Source organism: Varroa destructor, unplaced genomic scaffold (genome assembly GCF_002443255.2).
Source record: "Varroa destructor unplaced genomic scaffold, Vdes_3.0 BEIS01000002.1, whole genome shotgun sequence".
Taxonomy (NCBI): Eukaryota; Metazoa; Arthropoda; class Arachnida; order Mesostigmata; family Varroidae; genus Varroa; species Varroa destructor.
The window spans coordinates 6,233,679-6,257,672 of record NW_019211455.1 but is presented as its reverse complement, the minus strand read 5'-3'; the positions used below and the strand labels follow the sequence as shown (position 1 = coordinate 6,257,672).

Genomic DNA, 23,994 nt, shown 5'->3' with positions numbered 1-23,994 from the left:
GAAGGACTTTTACGTCATTCCTTTAATTAGCTCAGGAACACTGTTTAAGAACTGCATCGGGGTTAATCGTTAATTTTTACAATGTTTTGAAATTAAATTTTATACGAAGCCTAAGAAGTTCAAGCCCAACGAACGATGTATTTTCGCTAAAAATGTTTGCATTTCTTCTGAGATGGAACGATCAATCGGTTCGGTTTTGTATAATTAATCTTTTTACAAATATACTAGTTTTGCTTTTCCCGCGCACCTTCTCTTTGAATAAACACAAATGTATATACATTTGTTTTGTGTTTAAAACTTTAAAAACTTACTATGTTGATTCAGATTGCCAAACCATAATGATTTCGTGTAGAATGCTTTTTCACTGAGTTATACTTTCGTCCGCCTTCAGTCCAAATACCAAAACCGCTACTTCAGAACGTCACTTAAACAGGTTACGTTTTTCAAATAGCCAATCTTCAAAATGATTATTACAGATTCTGTACGTCTTTTGTTTATAAAAGGAAAAGGTTTCATTTTAAGCCTGTGCGGTAAACTTCCGGTGGGTGACCCCGTTGGATCTGGGCAGCGACAAAGTAAAAGGCACAGTAGAGGCAAGACACCCTAACACTGTTGAATCGTTTTATTAAAACACTCAACACACCCATAGATCCTGCTTCAACTAGCTACTGAATGTAGTACGTGTCGAAAAAAAAAAAAAAAAAAAAAAAACAATTTTCTTTTGGCACAAGGTAACATTCGCGATCGACATTGTTACGGCCGTTTTGTCATGCCACAGTGGACAACTTGAGCGATAGCTAGATGATATAGTCGGTTAGCGTCCGATCAGTCATTTTCAATCAACGCCTCGACGGCTTCTGATTGTAATAATTTCTTAGCCTTTATCTAGCATTTCTTTTTGTTTCTGTTCTAAATACCTACTTTGGCTAGAAGAAAAAAATACTCTGCTTTATAACGTAACTATGAGGAGAATAGACCTTAATTTACGAATGATCCGTAATTCCACCTAATGAGAACTTGTTATGTTTTGTATTCGGCATTTGAGTTGGTATTGTATGGGTCAGCTACTGTTCTGTGCTTTCCGGGCAGTACACCCTAGCGGTCAGCCGGGGCCTGGACAGGGTTGCGGGTAAGCCTTAGCAAACATCAAGCTATAAGGGATCACCATTCTACCACAGGAACTGGAACCGATTCGTCGAACAATAGGCGCTTAACCACGTACATGACAACGTCTGAACGCTGTTACTGAGCCGATTTACCCAGACAACATGCAGACTTACGCTTTTTACGTCCGATAGAAAAAAAATCTTGGCGTTCGAAACAACCTTACGCTCGTTCACGACGCCACATGATAAATAATCACAACACGAACTTATTACATATCCTATTAACGTTAGATGCTTTCGCTTTATGTTAGCAGTTGAACATCATAATTTGTTTGTCTCGTAGGTATCCAGGGACGTCTGTTTGTCCTAAAGCGCGTCTATCACGAGCGAACACGCATAGAGCAGCAGTCGAATAGAAGACTCTGTGTAGGTTAACAACTAACAGATACATACTGCAGTTCGATCGCCGCAGCGTTGGTGCGTTATTCAAGATTCGCTCCTCCCCATTTTCGTTTTCGATTCGCGAGACGAAAGCGCGGGACGACTAGGACATCTTATCGGGCTCTACCGCACGTGACAGTCAGGGCACAAGGTGTTTACCAGATCAATTTGCGGCTTCGCTGGTTTTGTCGACTTAGTTGTTAGCGCTGTTCACGGCCAGACAAATCGATCCGAGCTCTCTTCTGCCGCTCCAACTTTCGCTGGAGTGCTGGAAATATAAGCATGAAGCGTAGCGTCACATTACATTTTTGTTAACTTATCTATTATTAGCGGGTCATATTATCGTAAATTAGCTCGCTGATATGCTTGACTATATATATATATATATATATATATATATATATATATATATATATATATGAAGATACAGAACGTAAAGCACGACGTTCGATATAGGGGCGTCGATGTTTATAGCACATGTTACTGTGAAGAAGCCAACTCGGGTCACCTTGCTGTCATTGGTCTAGCAAACAGCTCAAGCAGCCACCAGCGGAATCGACTGGAAACATACCCCAGTTGGTCGCCGTCGATGCTCGAACCGTTAGGTCGATTAGAGTGGTATCGTGCACTAGTATTGTTTACATATAGTACGCTTTCTCAAACATGGCTAACCGCGACCGAATTTGCCGACAGTGAACGAGAATCCCTTCAATATGATACGGCCAGCGCGGTCTTGACCGGGCATAATTGTGGCCGACCTCGGCAGCCGTAGCGATAGTCAAGCCAAATCAAATGTCAAGTGATGGAAAATCCAGCTCTGTCAAGATTGGTTCAGTTAAATTTTTATATGCAATAACAATTTACTATTTTGGCAAATAACTAGCATTTTTCATATTTTAATTTCCAAACGCGGTACCCAGATCGTGAATGCGCAGCCTTGGAGACTGCTCCGCTATGTGCAGTCTGTCACGTGAGTTTCTTGTTGAAACAAACGCTGCCAATGAATAAAGAAACCTTTATATATCGGCTTCGTTCTTGGGTTTAATAAAATCTATTAATGATCTCTTATTACGTCTGTTCGGTATGCGTTGCTACGATTCAGACAAGAAGTGGAAGTAGTGGAAAGTTGAAGAATGAAGTTATCGAGGATGTTGGCCTCTGAGTCACGTTTGTCACCGATAGATGCTGGACGGGTCCTTAGATGGAAGCGAATGTTCGCCACTCGTTGTGTCTTTATCAGCGTGAGAGTTCCGCCTTTCAGCGGTCAGCAACGAGCATGCTGCGAAGGTGGTGCCTCAATGTCTCAGAGAGTCAGCAACGTATCACATCGGAGATAGGTTATATAACATTGCAGTCGTGGAACATTCAAACCGACCTTCGAGAACCTGAACTAGTCGACTGCTGTATTATGATCTGATTAATTGTTAGACACATTCATTGAAAAGTGGCTCTAATAGGCCTTTAATGGCATTTCTTTTGGCCTAATTACCGCTGGTCAAGCTTGGCCTCGATTCGCAAAACCGAATTCGAAGTACGGTAAATGCTGAATATGAAAATCTATAATTCCATAGAGTAGTTGTAGGAATTATCGCTTTAAATTGGCAATTTTTGCATAGTCTCTCGAAACGATTGCTTACTGGCATCCACTGCACCCACCTCGACGCTGTCAGAAGGCACGCCCTTTCCGCTTACTCACACTCTCTCCTTTTCCAGCCTTTGCTGTGAAAGTTTCCTGAACCGCGGGCCTCCAGCTCCACCAGTCTGGTAAGAACAGAGCTCGTATCGGAGCGTGAGCAGGCTGTGGCTTCTTATCCACTCGAAGCGTATCACTATAGTGTTAGACCTCTCCCCGATCGTCGAACCAGCGCTTGAATTGATATGATTCCAACTTCATAACAATATAGTAACCAACATTCGTCTGCAATGCGTTGCAGAGATTTTGGGGGCATAGCGCCCCTACTACTCTTCATAGGAGCTGTGCTAGGAGAAACTCAAAACCAAGGTTACACGCAGCGGTACGATCCGCGCTATCAAGATCTACATTATTCGCAACATCATCGCCCTGATCCGAGACATCACCAGCATCGTGACCCTCGACGGGACCCTCGCTACGATCCGCAGCGAGCGACTGCACGACACGATCCGCGCTTCGGACAGCGGTACGATATACGAGTTCAGGAACGGCCTACAGCGCCTACGCGTCAACCACAGACGGCACGATATGATCCCCGACTTGAAGCGGTAAGTCAAGATGACATTAGGATTGTGTGCATTATAGAGCTACGGGTAAAGAGTAAGAATTCATTAGGAGACAATGCGAACGTTCCGTGACAACGTATCTTGTCCAACGTGATTAAAGGCGGATTTCCAAATGTTTCCAGCTGGGACTGTCCTTTCTTTGAGCCTTGTCTTTCAGTTGTTTTGAAGCCGTTAAGTATCAGGGTAAGTAAATAGCAAAGGCGATCGCACTAATATAAACTGCTTAGCTCTTAACCGATAGATCTTCACGTGTTTTACGTACATAAGTCCGATGATTTTTGTGTACAACAAAATACTTGATTTTATAACGTAAACAGTTATCAAAATATCTATCGCATTTATTTCGTAAAGTGTGTGCAAATATGCACTGGAACTTATAAATACATGATATATTCGTATATATATATATACATATATATCAAGATGAGCTTGTGTGCATATGGGAACAGTTTAACTGGTAAGGTAATTAAGGCTGCAAGTTGGTTAATTGAGTTAGCTGGGCTACACTAACTAGAATAATATAGGATACAATAGAGAGTTTACAACATTTATAGATACAGCCGAGCATGTAGTTCGTGCATACGCTGATGGAATTTGTGTACTGCAAATCGTTTGATGATACGACGATTATTTCTGCTCCTCTGTTTCCACCTGTAACAGGCGCCCTGAACAAAGACGTTGTCGAACTGAGCCTCTAAATGAACAAGGTCAAGATAGAAGCCATGAAATTTAAGAGAAACCTAAGGCTTGTTAACAATGATTCCTTTCGTTTGAACAGGACGAAGAGCGCGTCAGCTTGACACTAACCACAATCGAAAGAAACTTGGAAAGCAGTAGTCGTGACTACCTCAATCGAAAAACTATTAGCATTGACAGCAATCAAGTTATTTGGTTTAAAAGTTGGGCCGATTGCCACATATGGTATCCCAATCGTGGGGCAAAACTACAGAGTTGGAATAGGATAAAGTCGACATCCCTGGAACTGACACTAGGCGTAGACGTAACGACTAACAGCTTGTCTAGAATAGTTACATCAAATAACTAGCCTTAGCGTGTAGGAGACTTGTCAAGATCCCAAGTTCCAAGTTGGCCAATGTAAACTCTCTATCATTTTAGCTAAATCGACGAATGCTGGAAACAAACGAACAGAACCAATCTCGATATCAATGGACGGTTCGCAGCACGTTTGTTCCATCATGTTGATTATAAAATATGAGAAAAACCCCAAACATTTAAGCTCAATCCAATTCACTATGCGTTTATTGCACACTGCAATTTTGCTGCTCGTCGGTAGCATAAATAGAATCTGAGTTCTAGGACACCGTTTGCACGCCACCCCTACCTCGTCCCTAAATCCTGATCACTTCGAGCATAATAATATAATGCAAAATAGATATCGAAGTTCATTTTCTTAAATGAGGACACTTCAGCGCACTTGTCTCAATACAACAATAGGTCATATTTGATGAGATAGGTTATTGCTTTTCTTAATACTAGCTCAGTTCTTCCGATTATATATCGTGAAGTCGCCTTGGCCGTCCTCTTACCGATAACGGCCATCGTTAGTTCTGTTATTTTGTATTAGGACTATACAATACACAATAGAGACCTAGGGTAAAAACAGCGTTGGACAATAAATATCTCCTTATTAATCCCTGTTATATTATTTATTCTAAAGGCATACAGTTGACTATAGTGATAGTGAAATAATTGCTTGATTCGTAGAACAGTAATTTCTTATATCTAACTTGGCAGGCAGGCAGGCAGGCAAAACAAGATTCCATCTATTCCATTATAGCCACAGAATCGTTCTACATTCTTTTGTTTGTTACTCAAATCAGGACACGAAGTTTAGGTGAGACACCAGCTCTAAACAATGCCAAAGAACAAGTTCCCTCAATATAAGTATACTCTTTTAGCAAGCTGTTATTATTGTTATCACTATCATTGTAGGAATGATGCAGACAGAGTACACAACGCGAGACTTAATGTATTTCTATTCTAGTTCCTGGATGACATGCCCAAGGGACCAGTAACCTTCGATACAGCTGAAATTAGTAGGACTATTTCGTATAAGGAGTACGCACTTCAGGTTAGGCAAATGATAAATCGGCTAGACAATCAAAGAGATTGACAGTGTGTGTGTGTGTGTGTGTGTGTGTGTTTGTGTGTGTGTTTGATCGATCAGTCACTTCGCTTCCGGACAACGTTCCTCCTTTTTTCTTCTTCGCATGTTCACCGACTGGCGTCGCCTGTCTTGAGGGTACGCGATCCGTTCAAAAGTATGTTCTTCAATAGCACGAGTGTCGTTCATTATTCGACGTTTGAATAGTTGCTCGCAGTGCAAACACGATTATTCCTTTTTATGGGTTCGAACTGAATGAAAACGATCGATTGCATTTGTCTAGCCGCATGTATCGATCAGGATTAGTACGACAGCGAGAATTGTTGACGTTACTGGAAAGATCAGAAGTAGGAAGAGCAAGTGGATTAATCTTGGGCTTGTTTACCTGTCACCTCGTCTCCGATACTGAGACCGTGGCGAGCTTATAACCCCCTCGCAGTTTACTATCAACAAAATAGACGATCTGCAAATGTAATATACTAGAGAGGAACATACTATAATATCTTCTGTATTGGAAACGCAAAGATGAAGACCTCGCAAGTGCAATAAGTGATAACAAATATTTGTCCCCAAGCTGCATGTCAAAGTTGTATTATATGCTTTGTGATAAGTTTGGACGAATAGCATCATTTAATTTAAATTGTATTAACCATAACATCTAGAACAGCGAAAAAACATGCAAAGATGGCCTGTTTGAAATGTCGATAAGGAGTATTGGGGTGCTAACGTGCATGTCCTATGCCAGGTGATTTGAAATTTAGGAATCAAATCAGTAAGAGATGTTTCTAATTACTATAGTTTGTGCTTTTTCGTTCATATAGTGATGTATAATTTTGCTCTGTTATCGTAGTATCCCTTTATTTACGCTTAAATTGTCGATCGAACACGTTCATACTTCTAGTCCAGCTGCGATATTCAAATAGGTACACGCCGTACATATTTTACCCCATAGTTTCCTTCTAGACGTTTCTTATTTGAAAGTTGTTATCTCAGAGTGAGTGATTTCTGCATCCCAAAGTTCAGTTAGTAGACATGACGTGCTAAGCAAGGCCGCGTCTAATCTGTAGGTTGCCTTCTAATGAACTAGCAACCTTGGCGTGTCCACCACAAATTGATACATGCGTTTCCCAATAAGCTAATTACGAAGTGCAATCATTTGCTAATGGACCCTTTGTAGCGTCGTCGTATCTACACGCCGTTTGACGAATTAGGCGAAGAGAAAGGTAACTGGTCAGAATGGGAATCCGTGGCAGCCTGCTCGCGCACCTGTGGAGGAGGGGTCACGTATAAACATCGAACTTGTCTAGAAGAGCCGTGTGTTGGCCCTTCGCGGATCTATTCATCATGCAACATGAACGAATGTCCAGAGGGTGACAAAGCGCAGAACATCTTCCTACAGCGCCAATGTGCTCGAATGAACAGTGTTCCGTTTGATGGTAAATTTTATAGCTGGATTCCGCGACGAAGACACGGTGAGTATTACACGCCTGAGGGAGCTCAGCGTGCAGGCAAAAGCGATAGGAGTGAGAAAGCAAGGTCGAACATGGAGAACCTCCTACTCGTTCTGAGCTGTTCCGTAACGTATATAGGGAAAATCTCAAATAAATGTGGCTTCCGAACGAAATTAAGATCAATCCAAGGGCAGTGATGGCATTAACAAGTCAATCATTGATTCCCCAGATCGTAATCCTTGCGAACTAAACTGTAGTCCGAAGGACCGGGATATGGAGCTTAAGCATCGAATGAATGTCATCGACGGAACCCGTTGCTATCATGCTGGCTTTGACCAATGCGTTGAAGGACAATGCGTTGTAAGTATTCATATCCATACCGCTGCGTATCATTGCACTCGTCCCCTAAAAAGCCCCCTATAACAAGAATAGTAACTATTAATGGCTTTCATTCAGCTAACACTAGCGATATGTGAGTTAAACGTAAGAAAATACCAATCCAGATGGTAAGCTTGCCGCACTTGGTATTGCCGCCTTGGGTGATAGTTCCCAAATGGTTCTGTCGTGGCCTCTTGCCCGAAAACAGACCCAGTTCCGGTACGTTAAGCAAGGATGTCCACCACGTTGCGTCTTTATGTACATACGATCAGCAACTTACTGATCGAATATCTTAAGACAAATAATAATTTTTAATAATAATTGTCATTATATTTTAGAGTCCAATAGACGGATTTAGCGGGGGGCAATCATTATTGATTATTGACTGCCCTGGTATATGATAAGAATTTATAGAAGAATCGGATATGTAAACCGGCTGAACTTTAAGAGGAACGTAAAATAAATTTGAATTTTGTGAATCTCTCGACAAGAAGCCAAAGATTAGAGGTGGGCAAGCCGCGAAGATTACCATCATTTTATGACGACATGTATCTAAGTTGCATATAACATCCCATAAACAATCGAGAATGCGTTTTACTCGTCCGAACAGAAAAGGTATGACAAAGTGTCTTCACATGGAAATATTTACAGAATTGCGTATCAGCAGTGCCTTTATTTACTTCCTTAACTCACTTAGTCTTATTTTGGTTCAGTGATTCACTGTTCCTATAAGCACCAGCATCGAAATGATTCGTGCTAAAATTATTAAGACAAAATTTAAAATTCTTCAAACAAAATTTCTGATTCTAGGCCTGCAGAGTTTTACCAGCGAAAGTGCTATATGTAAATCCTGACCTCGGAAGAGAACAGAGGTGGTTGAAGATCGCTAGCGGAGCATTACTCGTAAACGCTCTGAAGTCATTTAAGTTTTAGAAAAGAAGACATGAGAAACTTTGAAGATATAGAGATAACTAAAATTCCCAAGGGTTTACAGAAAGAAGCGAAGTATACATTTCAATTATGTTCCTTAAATGGGTGTGAAATGGGCTGGATTTTTTATTACTACTATAGTTCAAGCCAAAAATATCACCCAGTTAGCTATCCTGGAAGTAAGGAGAGTAGGATATGAGCGCAGGCATCTTTTGAATTCGGTAAATCTTCTAGCCGTTTCGAGGTCTCTGAGATTCCAGGACAGCCCTAAGATCGGATCCTGCAAAATGCAGACGAAATTCATCTTTATGTCTATACTGCTTTGCCCACATCGGAAACAAATACCAAACATATAGATAGAGAAATAGATTTTACATACAGATTAGATTGTTTTCAACAGCATTCACTACTAAACGTGCTGAAATGAACGCACTGGTTCAGCCCAGCCTGAAGCAATATGCTCATCGTTGGGCCATTGTCGCGGCACAGTTTGCTCAGAATCAACCGTATGTCAATCTGCTTTATTAACGGTCCCATTGATCTGGGTGACGTACGATACGGAATATCAAATTTTTTCCAAAAAAAAGTCCTTTCATCTTTGCCTACGTTCAGCCTGGAGCATCAAGGGTTTCCAGTGTTAGAGTCCCGTTGGATATTACTATTAAAACCGTGAGGTGCGTGTGTTTGGCCTCATGGCTATGCAATCTTTAAACGTAACACTTTTTGTCTCTCCGGAGATGTCCCTACCTTTCTTGGAAAGCCTTTAATAATCTGACCTCGTAAGTCATACCCGCTATTTCTGTGTAGGGATTCGTATCGTCTGTATCATTTGAACTCAACTGTGCTTCAAATACAAATTGAGTGAATAAGTTAGGTAAATATATGGCAGTATTTTCTTTTCACCTATATCGTATTCAACATTAAATAAAAATCCAAATTCAATTGCGTATGCAAGTTGCTGATAAAGGTTTTCGAGGGATAGGAATATCAAAACAAGCGAAACAAGCTAATTTGATCAAATAAGATGTACATAAGCGGCACGCCTTGCCCTGCCCTGCTATGAAGTGTCAACTATAGTATACGTTGCTTCTTGCTTTGCTAAAAGCGGTAGGCCCTATTTCTTTGTTCCTCCTTTTAGCAAACTGGATGCGATGGCCTTCTTGGATCGAAGAAACGAATCGACAAATGTCTTGTCTGTGGAGGCCAAAACAAAAACTGTAACACCACTCATCATAGCGAAATCCAGCTCTCGCTTGGGTATGGATACCGCCCCCTTTACGTCATACCAGCTGGGGCCACTTCTGTCTTGATGCGCGAAATGGAGCCTAGTACCAACTATCTTTGTAAGTGTCTTCCGCAACCCTACTGCCTGACACCTCGTAGTTCCTGAACAAAGGTACCAGCCTCAACAGGCAGGGAACGCAGCTGGCAGATGCATACATCTGTTTTTCAAAATATCCATTCAAATGAATAAAATAAACTCTAATTAGCCAAGGGGCGGATTGCCGTACGATTCAGCTTCATTGAAATAACAATTCCTCGCCATTTTATGTTAAGCACTTCGCGATCTTGAGGGGAACTACTTTCTGAATAGTAATTACGAGATCGACTACAGTAAGGCGTTCTACGCAGGAGGAACACAATGGCACTATATCCGTAATGCGCAGTATGAAAATGGACGAGAACATCTTCGCACGAACGGACCTACCAATGAAACCCTCGTTATAGCGGTGCGTTCAACAATCGATTCATTCGCTTTTGCTATCATTTTGAAGTTCCTTACGAATGGTTCCCAGTGCTGTCGAAGTTTTAGATTATCGCTAAGTTGGCTATGCTTACTACAGTCGTTAGCGTTATCGTCCCCGTAAGGTTATTCTCTAGTATTTGTTCAAGTTGAAAATAGAAGATTTATTTATGTAACAATTACCGTGTTTTATTATTATTACATGATTTTCCTCTATTTGATCTGTTCTAGTTGCTGGTCCAAGAGATGAACAAAGGTTACCAGCTTGAATACTCCGTTAAGTACGTCCCCGGCCAGCCACGAAAGCCTAACGGAGAGTACCAATGGGAGTTAGGGGATTGGGAACCTTGTTATGACCCCTGTGGGGAAATCAGCACAAACCGGACAGTTCGATGTGCTAGCATTATCACGCGACACGAAGCGAAAACTGAGGACGAGTGCGACCTTGATAAGAAGCCTCCCTCTACCCAGCAGTGTCCTACCGACAACTGCCAGGTACGCTCAAAGTTACCTGTTGCTTTAAAGACGTAACAGAAAGCTTACTACGTAGCGGTTGTCCTATTTTCTTTCTGCCCTGTTATCGACATCGCGATAATTACACTGTCCATGAGTTTTGTAAGAAGAAAACATAGAATCGTACATTAAATAGTGCATACACAAGTCCAACATAGATATCGTATTCTTCACACATTTTAGAGTAAAAATAGATCAAGAACCTCGACATTCTACTATTACTAGGTATAATAGATACACATGCTAAGTAAATACTAACGCTTGTTTAAATAAGACATATATATAATCATCCAAATGCTACCTAATCTCTATTAATTGCTGGGGGTTTACCTTCTATCCAGGCGTCATGGTATACGGCCAAGTGGGAGCGATGCAGCAACACTTGTGGGAATGGCACACAAACCCGTGTAGTCTTTTGCTCGACACCTTCGGGTGGAGGAGTCCGAGTTTTACCAGATCATCTTTGTAAAAAAGTTGGGCAAAAGCCACCCAGTGAGCAGGAATGCGAGTCGAAATTATCGTGCGATAGCTGGGAAGCCGGTGACTGGAGCGAGGTACGAATGCAAACAGCAGGAATCATTTGTTTGAAAATAGGGCATAATAATAAATAACATATCTGAATAAACGAATTCAGAGGCTTTAAAGGGCACCACACGTTTTCACGTGATATCAAATTAGACATTTCTTTTCAGTAGTCTTCCTTGTCATCTGATTTTTCCTTAGTGACGCAAGTTGTGCTTCTAATGAGTTAATCCTTAAAACTCCTGAGATCGGCGTCGGGCAGGGACTTTGTCTGACCCAACTGAGTCACGACTGCAGAGTTGCAGTTGGGTAATCGAATCAATCAACGAATTAACAGTTCCACAGTTAATAACGCTGTTAATTTTATTTGTTTTCTAAAACTAATGTTTTTGTTATGACTTTGCTTGTCGTGGGAAAATAGCCAGAGCGTAAATGTGGCTTAACGAAACAAGTCCGTGAAGTAAAGTGCGTTGCTCAAATGGAAAATTCAACGGATGGCGTTATGGAAGGATTCGATTGTCTGCAGGACGAACGGCCTGACGAAGAGCAGCAGATTGAGCTCCAGCCTTGTGAGAGGGCTGAATGGGCCACTGGAGAATGGAGTTTGTGCGATATGTGTGGCTCAACTGTACAGACCCGAGCGGTTGAATGCATTCTCAAAGACGGTTAGTCAGCAATGAACAACACGAACCTACATCAAACGTAGTATTAAATTCCCGAAGATAAGCTCATCGGGTGCCGAAAAGCACTTCCTTTACGCCACTGCAAAATCCAATATATGTATATATATATATATATATATATATATAGAGAGAGAGAGAGAGAGAGAGAGAGAGAGAATATCCTTATGCACATATCGATCTCATTTTAGTAATTAGATTAGACAAATTTTTCATTTTAATTTGTGCCTTATTGCAAAAATAACTCACACTTCAAGTTATTGTATGATGCCAAATATATAATCATCAAACAGGGACGATCTACAATGAAACGTTCTGCGCGGGTCAACCGAAACCCGAAACGGAGCGTCCATGCGAGAACGCTCCTATATGCGAGTACAGCTGGTTCTTTTCTAACTGGGGTTCGTGTTCAGTATCTTGTGGCAACGGGATTAAATCACGATCTGTCTTCTGTGGCAAAATCGAGGTCAACGGTACATGTCTTGAAATGGTTGAAGATTCGAATTGTCTAGGTGACAAGCCTGCCGAAAAGGAAGTTTGTGAAAATCCTCAGTGTGAAAAGTTCTGGCTTGCAGCTCCCTGGAATAAACAGGTACACGACGCCATCAACTGACCAGAAACTGTTAATGTTTTGTATTTACCAATTTGGATAAATGTGATCACACATTTCAATTGAAATGGTTTAATCCTTAAAATTCCTTCGACTGTATAAATTTATTACCTAAGTCGAAATTCCAGTAGAATTACTAAGCGGCTAGGTACGGAGATGTTTTTCATAAAGATAACATCGTATCTTCTAATCGTTGTCACGTAGTGTCCAGAGAACGCGTGCGGCGGATTGCCTCGAAAGCGAGCCGTCTTCTGCTACAAAGATAATAAAAACAAAGCAGCCGAAGGATGCGAAAACGACGGGACGAGACCGCAGGAAACCGACGATTGCAGCCTACAGGCTTGTTCTACAGATCAGATCGACACCTTGAGCAGTTGCGCTAGCACGGAACATGGCTGTTGTCCCGACAATGAAACGATATCCGGGGCCGAATTCGACGGCTGTCCCCCATGGAATCGTGAAAACATGACAACGCCATGCGACCAGGCCGAGTGGGGCTGTTGTCGAGACTTGGTCACACCTGCTTTTGGACCTTTCGGGTAGGTCATTTCAGGCCTTGTGGCAACCGGTACCAACGAATTGGAACTGCATTTTCTAGGTCTTCATTCGCTTTGGAAGCTGCGCACAGAACTTATCTTCAATGCGCTCACAGATCCCGCAAAAATTGAGAGAGTAACAACTGTTTAGTTGCGTAGACGTATCATACGTAAACATCGAAAGTGTCATTGGTTCAAGCCGTCAATCAGGGTTGTTTCCATATGTACTTGTTTAAACATTACACTGCATTCACGTTGATAGGTTGCTACAGCAAAACCATTAATAGTAGTTTCGTCTTTTCTAGCACGGGTTTGTATCGTTCGATTGAACACTTTTTTTGGTTGTGTTAAATGATTTTTCATTTCAGTGCTGGATGCTCAGTATTTGCTTTGTGTAACGGAACGGAGTTTGGCTGCTGTCCAAACAAGGACACACGGGCTCAAGGCCCGAATTTCGAGGGTTGCGAAGTTCCCTGCGATCAAACTGAGTTCGGCTGTTGTGAAGAAGACGGAAAAACTATACGCCTGGACGAAAACAATGCAGGCTGCCCAGAGAACATAACAGCGAACGGGACGCAGGCAGACGAATATCTGCAAATGAAAGCTCCAGATAGTGAAGATGTTAAAATAGGTCAGTTTAATCAAATCTAATGTGTTTCAATTCAGCCAGCTAATTAACTCCCCTTGATAATTTGTAAACTTTTAGGATAAATACGAAAAGTTTTCTCATAAAATATTCTTGTGGAATCCATAGTTTACTGACAGTCTTGTCTGAAAGTACCCACATTCTTATATATACTTGCTTTTTATGTTGTTTTCACAGTTACGCTTTTCTAGGCGTGCCATGCTAAAATAAGCAGGGAATTGTTTTTGTTACAGGCACCGACCCCAATAGCATCGCCACGACCGACGACGGATCTGGCGAGGGATCCGGGGGTGGATACACTGACAACTTGGAGGGGCTGGACCCCGGTTCAGGCGTAGAAATCGACACCCCTGACGTCGCATCTCGCTGCGAGGAAAGCGAGTACGGCTGTTGTCCTGATGGCATCACATCAGCCAAAGACGCCGAAAAGCGTAAAGGATGTCCGCACTGTCGAAGTAAGTTTTGATGTTTGAGTTGATCTACCGCTAGAGAGCATCTAGTCATTCTAACTGGTAATCTACAAAAAGTTTCGTATAGAGTGCTTCGTTCGCTGTTCTGAATTGTATGCAGTAAGTTAAGAGAAAACAGAGAGACGATTGTCTTGAAATAGCTTATTTAAGTATTTTATACCTATGTCAATCGCAAGTTACTAGTAAGGTACTTGAAAGTAAGTACTTGAAATGCTGCGTGTCCATACACATAGTTCTATACAGCATAACTTCTGGGGTACGATGAGCTTATTATTGAGCATTGTGTTTCTACGCGGTTGTATTAGTCTCGAAGTACGGCTGTTGCCCTGACAGAATCACAGCTGCAGCTGGTCGGAAGTTCAAAGGCTGTATTGATGTTTGCACCAATTCTACGTTTGGCTGCTGCCCGGATGGCTTCTTTCCAGCTCAAGGTCCCAATCTCGATGGCTGTGAACTGGTGAGTACCCTTAAAACAGAAGTCGTCATTTAATGGGCAACGCCTTTAGCTTAACCGGATTCATTTGCATGAACGTTCCAGCGTGATTGCAAGACTAGCAAGTTCGGCTGCTGTCCCACTCTCCAAATACCGGCAACCGATTTCGGAGGAGAAGGATGCAAAAACTGCACGGAGTCTGCGTACGGTTGTTGTAATAACGGCGAGGACTTCGCCTTGGGTCCGTTAAAGGAAGGGTGTTGCAGCGATCACCAGTTTGGTTGTTGTCCGGACAATAGGACCATAGCCCTTGGTCCTGACTGGGCTGGTTGTCCTTGTCAATTACTCGAACACGGATGTTGCCCAGATAACGTTACTCCCGCACTTGGCCCGGATCAATTCGTACGTAACGTGTTTTATCCATAAAGGGCTATTCTAATGGGTTTATTCATGTACAAAGGAAGGCAACCTTTCGTTGATCACGACCCTAAAAGTATAACTAATATATTTATGTGTTTCAGTAATCATCACAAATTATACCGGATTTTTCTATAAAACATCACGGACGTTTTTGTTTTTCTGATTCATTCCTAGAATGTGTTATGTGTAGATCTGTTAGCTCAAATAATGAGATTTTTTTTATGTTGTGGGCTTTAGGGTTGTACATGTGAAACAAGTGAGTTCGGTTGCTGTTCTGATTCATTGACCCCTGCTCTGGGTCCCTCTCAAGCCAATTGTACGTGTGACCGTACGGCATTTGGGTGTTGCCCAGATGGAGTGACACCTGCCAACGGACCCGACAGTCACTACAGCTGCGATTGCAGAACCTCTCAATTTGGTTGTTGCCCAGACAGCCGAACACCTGCGACAGGTTGGTATCAGTCAAATAGCTACCTTGTATGGTTAGCAAGGCAATGCAAATGGAGTTTCGCCACGGCACCTCACGAAATAGCCCATCCTATTGCACTTTCTCTCTCTTTACTGAGGTCTAGTATGCATTACTAGGTCTCATAAATTGATATGCCTGTGTAACCTTATGACGAACAGGTCCTTCAGGCAGAGGTTGCTACTGCGCAACGATGAAGTACGGATGCTGTCAAGATCAGCGCACGCCAGCGGCTGGACCGAACCAACTCGGCTGTCCATGCTCTGCTACTATTTACGGATGTTGCGCTGACGGAGTCACCCGAGCCACTGGACTGCGCCAAGAAGGTTGCGAAGACTGTACAAAGTTGAAATTCGGATGTTGCCCCGATGGCGTGCATGCGGCACGTGGGCCAAACCTTGAAGGCTGCCCATGCGATTCGACCGAGTTTGGGTGCTGTCCTGATCGCCGTACCGCCGCTAAAGGAGTGAATGATGAGGGCTGCCCGGAGGTGCCCTGCCAGCAGACCGAGTTCGGATGTTGTCCTGATGGCACCGCCGCTAAGGGTCGATACTATGAAGGTTGCAACATAGATGAAGGGACGCGAGCGAGGTACGAAGCATATCTGCGCAGCCAACACCAAGGACACCACCAGCAGCCACAACTAGCGCAGGCTACTAAACCTCCAATGGTCCCGTACGAACCACGTCGTATCAGAGAGGCCTGTTTTCAGGCCAACGATCGGGGACAATGTGGTAACTGGACGCTAGTGTGGTATTACGATTACAAAGAAAGTCGCTGCTCTCAGTTCTACTACGGTAGCTGCGGAGGCAACGACAATCGTTTCCCCGATGAAGCATCGTGTAAGGCGTTATGTGACGAGGGCTATGCCGAAGGCCGGATCCAAACACCTGGCCCTCCTGTGATTGATAACGAAGTGATGCCTAACCAATCATCGCACGGATCGCGCAACCCCTGTACACTTCCCAAACACGTGGGCCCCTGCAAGCAGCATCAAGAGCGCTACTGGTTTGTATGCACTGTGGGCATGTTGTCTCATCTAATACGACAAAGATGTATAACCCGATTAAATCGATGTCGTTTTCAGGTATAACGAACAAACGAACCAATGCGAACGCTTCACATTCGGCGGATGTCAAGCTAATGCTAATAACTTCCCGACGCACAAAGCCTGCTCAAATCAATGCCGTGTTTTGTCTGACTCCGAGAAATGCACCCTTCCGATGTCGACATCGAAGAACTGCACAAACTCACAACCGCTATTCCGATACGATTACAAAGCACAGCGCTGCGAGCACTATAAAGGCTGCACGGAGGACGTGAACGTTTTTAAAGATTACGACGACTGTGTTAGCACTTGTACCCACCGAGCGCTGGTGAGCTTCCGCTTAATCGATCTACTATCGTACACGAACACACACTATATTTATATAGAAGTGGTAATATTCTACAGAATCTCACATCCTCTTTCTGTTTGCCGATAATCGTCATTCAGAATCCCCAGCTCGCTCAAGACGTCTGCTCGCTGCCTTCCGACACTGGGCCATGTGTTGATTTCGTTGTACAATGGTACTACGATAAGAAGTCGCAACGTTGCGCTCAGTTTTACTATGGAGACTGTGAGGGTAACGCTAACCGATTCCCTAACGAAATGCAATGTCAGTATTTCTGTGGCGGTCGACCTGCTTATTCACCCCCCCAGCCTCCACCAGCACATCGGCCTCCAGTACTCACATGTAAGCATATCTATTCCGTCTATGATCTCAACGATCCAATAAGTTCTCTTTGAGAGCTCCGCTTTGAGACAAACTTCAGTAAGTCTCAGATAAGTTCTAGTCGCATTTTAGTGACAGATTTAGAAGGAACCACTAATAACCATAATTGAATTTGCACTACTGAAACGCTTTTGAAGACGTGTAGCAATTTGATCAAGTACCTTTAACCTCTTCACAATTTGGCCATAATACTTAACGCAGCGTTTTGTTGATTTTTCCCCCTGCTATATGCGATGTAGCTGCGCCGATCTGCGAGCAGCCCCGCGAAGTTGGCCCATGCACAGATTTCGTGACACGCTTTCACTTCGACTTCCGGACACGGTCATGTGTGCCATTCGCGTTTGGCGGCTGTCAGCCTAATCAAAATAACTTCGCCTCTTTAGAAGACTGTCAGCGACATTGTGCTTACCGCTATACTGGCTTGGCTCCGCAGCCGCCGCCGCAGAGCGCTGCTCCTATCCATCCGAGCGATTGTCTGCTTGCAAAGGACAGTGGCACCTGCTCAGGCCACACACGAATGTACTACTACAATAAGGCTGATGGGGTTTGTCGCGAGTTCTCGTACACCGGTTGTGGGGGCAATCGGAACCGGTTCAGAACGCGATATCAATGCGAGGAAAGCTGCAAGAACTCACAGGTAGGCGTGGCGCCGTTGAAGTTCCGAGCAGTCGTAATGTTGCGCACAAAATGGTTGTAGCGCCAATGACTATTGATAGGTAAGCGAGATATCTTTCCACTAAATAATTTGCGCTATTTTTCGGACAACAGGATGTATGCCAGCTGCCGACCGTCAAAGGCCGCTGTGCAGGCAGGTATAGTCTATGGACCTATGACACACAGAGGGACGTCTGCAAACAGTTCGACTACGGAGGCTGTGGAGGAAACGGTAATCGTTTCGACTCGAAGGTCGAGTGCGAATCCCGCTGCGTCCGCCGAGTGCTACACATAAATGGAACCTCAGCTGATTTTCCCGGTAGGTGGCAATTTACTATATGCGTACGCGAATCATAGTCGGCTGTACAATCCGGGTACAGGTACATCAGGTAGTTTGCATGCAGGTACGAAAATTCGCTGCGTACATGGTGCTGATTCTGTTCGCACCAAGAATCTTGCGAAAACAGCCATTCGTTCTACAGAAAGCAATTAGTGTTACCCTGAAATGAGCTAACTTTGGAAGTTTTAAATATTTACTAAACTGCAATAACTTGACCTTAAATCCAGCACATCGGGTCTTGTCCGTACCATGGAAGCAGACTAAGGATTCTGTCTGTTCTTGAATTCTTGCTGTAATAGCGCATTGTAATGAAACACTGCTATCGCGTAAACTACAATATCGAGGCTGGAAGACTTTAACAACTAAGTAAAAATAAACTTCAATAAAAGACTTAGCCAATTGTCAGCTATGGTCGGTTTGCAAGCAAGCCCTCAGGTAATATGTACCTCCGTTTTGTTGTCTGTCGCCTTGACGCAGATAAGTGTCGATTGCCGAGTGATACCGGCAGCTGCATCCATCGTATGGCCAAGTTTTACTTCGATCTGCGACTTGGCAAATGTCTTCCGTTTCATTACGGGGGATGCGGGGGCAATGACAATCGTTTTGAGACGCTCAATGACTGCGAGAAAGAATGCCTTATTCCAGCTATAGCTGCAGATCGTAAGTGCTACGAAATCCATTTAAAATAACGATACGTTTTTTTTTTCGGGTCAATCGAGTTTCTCGTACTAATATATTTCGGTTTGAAAGAGACCGTTTTCTACAACACTTACAAATTCCCATTTATCCATCTGTCTATTAGCGATGTTAATTAACCCTTTACTTTTGATCATTAAATCAAATTCGAGCGGAACAGGGTGCACGTCGTACGGAACCGCTTACAGGTATGAACTAGCTTTGGTAGAGCGTTTCTTGTATGGATATTCGCTATAATGACGATTTTCCCAGCCCAAAAAGTTGACCACTTTGCCCGCTAGGCACAAACAGTGTTTCTCGTCATATAGAAGAAATAACTGGCCAGGTTGGGTTCCCTTTAGGAAGTGGCCAAATGCTTACATCCAAGTAATTTATTTCATGACGAATCTTTTTCACCATCTGATTACAGTTGTTAACTCGAACCGGGAAAACTCATTGGATGAGTATAGACACACCCCGCTGGTACCACAAAGCGTCCATGGTAGGCAAACAGAAAAATTGTCATCTGCTAAACAGACGACGCAAAGATTAAACTGCTCATTGAAGAGATGAGCATTATAATAATCATTATAGTAACATTGTTTTCATAAATTAGATAGAGATAGCAGTTCGTAATGAACTGACAGCTCATGCATTTCTATTGAAAATAAAGGAATAATGGGCTATCGTTGACGGGCTGGCTTGCAGAGCTATGCAATCTACCATCATCTCCCGGTAAACCGTGCTTAGACAACCCGGCAAATAGCATCACGTACCGATACTTCTACGACACGCACTCACAACGCTGCCTGCAATTCATTTACTACGGGTGCGATGGAAACAAGAATAATTTTATTTCTTTTGAAGTAAGTTATGTCTAATTGGATATTTAATTCGAAGGTCATAGGTCACTCTCAGCGTACTACGTTCGTGCTGATGACGATTCAGTTAGAATACACAATTAGCCATCACGTGTTCTCAAGTACTTCGACGTGTAGGCGGCCAAGTGTGACATGATTTATTAAAAATCGGGGGAAACCATTGGCAGACACTGCTCTGAAACGTAGAGAGATTTCGAATTAAATAAACTTAAAATAAAAAAAATAACTTCGCTTTATTCGACACTAGCTTGTCGTAGGAAAAACTATATTTATCCTTTACGTTAAAGCTAGAAGTGATGATTTTGCGAGCGAACCTTGAATAACGTTGTAGAATATAAAGAGCTGTTTTGACAACGCCATTTTAGCCAGAGATTTTCCGTTGCTTACAACACGCCTAACCGATTCGGCCTGAACTACCTGGCAGAAATGCAAGTCGGTTTGCGCTAACACGCGAGACAGTGAAGCTACGCGAGTTCATCACCCTGTCGTTGAGACCCCTCGACGACCGCACGCTCCATCAGCGGCGCCTCATCAGCCATCACCGGGGCATCACGGAAGCCAATGTCCCCCCGATAACTGTGGTCGTGCAGCCAGCTGTCGTGGTATGGGGGAGCGCCAAGAGGTCCTCCCCAACGGATGCGTTCGGTGCCGTTGCAACCATCCTTGTGATGTAAGTCGTTCAGTAGCAACCAGTGATTTAACTGACTGTCGACATAGCCAGGCGCAAATTGAAAACAATACAGGTCAACACAGAAAAAGCTCTCATATGACATTTTGGTCTTGAACCATGATGGATAGAATATCTAGTTTCTCGAAAATGACCGACATCCATGTAGTACTTTTTTATTCCCTTACATAGATATATCCGTTCTTCTTTTAGGATCTACATTGTAAGCCCGACGAAAAATGCGGTCCCGAACTTAACATAGACGGAAAATATATAGGTGTCTGCAAGCCGACCAACAAACCCGGTCAATGTCCAAAGCTCCAATGCGCTGAAGGAGGCAACCGAAGAGATCAGTGCAGAGACGATTCGGAATGTCAGGGCGCTCAGAAGTGTTGCGACAATGGATGCAACAGGGTCTGCGTTGACGCTGATGACAAGGTTCGCTCTTCATGGTCAAATTGAAATCGATGCATTGAGGTATCAATGGGTTTGGGTTAAAGGATCGTGTGGTATAAGAGTCTGTCGTAGAAGCGGGCATTTCAACGTTTCTATTTGTACCTTTTGCTACTATCTTTATTAATGCGGCTTCTCGCTCTTTTATCAACCAAAGTGGATACGTATGTTGGTACAGGGTAACACGTGAAAAGGTTCATAACTCAGTCACACTTAGATAGCAAATGAACACACTGAAAGTAATACGGTTATTGAGCATACGCATAAAGTGAATTGACGTATAACCTCTACAGTTAGTTAGTAGGACATCTAGCGCCGTGTGCTACACTTAATTCTATATATTGTTCTCAGGACATAGATGAGGACAAATCTGTTGAGGAGATGATCGCCATCGAAGGTGAACCCGCTGTACTCAAATGTCCAGTACAAGTAGAAGGTACCCCTCGTTGGACAAAGGAAGGTAAAGATGTAGAAGGCGAACGAGTTGATCAACATGAGGAAAAGCTTACTATCGAGAATGTAACCAAAGAGGACGCCGGATTCTACTTATGTACAGATCCCGATGAACCAAAGACGAAAGGAAAAATAGCGCTGAGAATTGCCGGTAATGCTACTTTAGGATTAGGAACACACATGTGTCATCAATATTAATGGATTGGGAGTACGCTAGAGATAATTACAAACGGATTAGAAGATTTTTATTTGTTTTGTCATATACTATTCCTAACCGCTATGGCTTTTCACAGCTCCTCCCCAGATTATCAAAGATAAACCCGTTGTTGAGGCGCCATTAAATACAACAGCAAACCTGACATGTCAAGTTGTCGGAGGTTATCCGCGACCTAGTGTCACCTGGAAAAAAGGAGAGGTTCGTCTTCCTACACGATCTAGCAAGTATCGCCAACTGCCTGAAAACACTCTACAAGTGCGCAGCGTCCGGCCGGATGATCAGGATCTATACCTTTGCACGGCAAAGAATGAGCGTGGCGAAGCCCGATTCTTGGTTGCGCTTGTCATTCCGGTTGCTGGAGACAGTAGGCACGAAGATATGGGCAAAAAAATAGCCAATCAGGTAAGCTAACAAAAAAATACTATAAAATACATACAAAACGTATTTATTAGGTAATACTAATAAACGAATCAATATATATAAAACATCAAATGTAAACGAATCGTATGTAAAACCTAATAATGTACACTAGCATATCTTGGAAACTTTTTTTAACTGGACCTGTAACTGCTATAATTTCCTGTGAAATTCAACGGAACTGCATATCAGGCTCCGTATATTCTCGTGCAAAACTCGATGTGTTATGTTTATCTATTTGCCTACGGAATAATACCTGTAAAATCCCTCAAAGTATTGAGGATCCTTAATTTACTCGTTTAAGTGCTACTCTTTTCGTTCAAGGAATACAGAATATCTACACTTTTTTTGGTTGTCGCCTCAGTTCCGTGTTTAATTTCGTGTACCTTTGAGGCCTTCTCCTTAACTAACTTAAGACGCTGAATTAGCCAATATTATAGCAGCTTGACGGTGTATTACCTTTACGCATAGAGGATACTATCGAGTATATCCTCTGGCACAGTAGTTACCAGCATCATGGATATTATGGAAAATATATAAATAAACAATATAAACCGTCATTGTTTCTAAATTCTATTTTTAGGCGAGATCTGAAGCTGGACTTTCATGAACACCGATTCTATCCACAGTCAATAAGGACAACCGTAACCTACGTGTCCTTATCTGTCGCCTAAACGTTTCACAAGAACTTTATACCGGAAAGTCGATTTTTCTACCTGCAGTGGAGAAACCATATATAATCATTTTACCAGCTCGATGCAGTGTTTCACAACGACTGGCATGCATTCAACAGCTGTCGAGTAAGTCTTCAACTGGTATTGATCGTAATACGCTGGGTATCCCAGCCATCCCTCATCTCCTTCACTTAGCACTTTTCATAGCAAATGACCCTTTAATGGAAATAAATCAAATGGCATCTGATAAAAATTAGCTCTTAGATGACTGCCATTACATACAAATGTTGACTACCATCAAACATACAGATGCGCATTAAACAGTCAACATTTACCATTTACCGATAGATAATACAGCATACAAATAGACACCTGTCATGCAAAAGTAAGTCTTATTATATATATATATATATATGTGTGTATATATATATATACAGCGTGGATCACACGGAATGCTGCGTTGAAGATGATGGTGATTTATAAGCCTTTTATTAGGACTTGATATGTTAAAAATCGCTATTATTTCCATTCTACTTATGGAAGCATAAGTAGATGTTATGTAAAGGAAAACATTGTATCATGCTTGAAGACTCGCATTAAAAATGTATTTTCAGAAGTAAATCGCTAGCTGACAAATATGTCTCATTGAACCTCCACGAGTAGGACCAGTTTTTCACAGGTATCGTAATTCTATTTATGGAAGCTCCGCTTTTTACTATCCCGTCCGGCGAAAGCATTTTAAACTGGGTATTTGTTTTGGGTTAAATTGGAACAAGGAAAGGGGGGTTTATTGTTCGTTCATGTCACCTTCGTATCAATATGTGTACATACGTTCTTATATTTATCAAATAAAACTAAATTGTGATTTGAATTTGTAGAAGCAGCCGTTTTTGAAAATCCGCAATCTGAAGCAATACTCAACGGGATACGTTCACAGTGATACTAATTATTATAAAAAAGAAATCATAAGAAAGTACTTCATTCACGTTAACATTACGCTCAAAAATGACGTGCGGTAACTATATAAGTGAACTTTCCACATGAAAAATACTTCAACA

General features: G+C 42.6%; 1 protein-coding gene across 2 annotated transcripts; it reads left to right on the top strand.

Moving 5' to 3' along the window:
• Positions 1-3,252: 3,252 nt before the first annotated feature.
• On the top strand, positions 3,253-23,807 carry Ppn (proteoglycan-like sulfated glycoprotein papilin). 2 transcript variants are annotated; one of them, XM_022791924.2, is made up of 28 exons: positions 3,289-3,788; positions 7,109-7,403; positions 7,612-7,742; positions 9,829-10,033; positions 10,248-10,420; positions 10,666-10,929; positions 11,289-11,501; positions 11,891-12,134; positions 12,443-12,741; positions 12,964-13,298; positions 13,664-13,926; positions 14,175-14,396; positions 14,717-14,868; positions 14,950-15,246; positions 15,502-15,715; positions 15,892-16,738; positions 16,818-17,106; positions 17,226-17,466; positions 17,745-18,142; positions 18,274-18,478; positions 18,977-19,159; positions 19,605-19,676; positions 19,883-20,040; positions 20,480-20,725; positions 20,936-21,160; positions 21,527-21,779; positions 21,922-22,247; positions 22,846-23,807. In XM_022791924.2, exons 1-28 carry the CDS (start codon positions 3,471-3,473, stop codon positions 22,870-22,872), a joined length of 7,095 nt encoding a protein of 2,364 aa, XP_022647659.1. In that variant the 5' UTR covers positions 3,289-3,470; the 3' UTR covers positions 22,873-23,807. The 2 variants fall into 2 exon arrangements, with proteins under 2 accessions (XP_086834596.1, XP_022647659.1); XM_086978470.1 differs by lacking the exons at positions 19,605-19,676; positions 19,883-20,040; positions 20,480-20,725; ... (2 more) ...; positions 21,922-22,247; positions 22,846-23,807 and adding an exon at positions 19,356-19,586 and having other exon boundaries at positions 3,253-3,788.
• Positions 23,808-23,994: the final 187 nt, after the last annotated feature.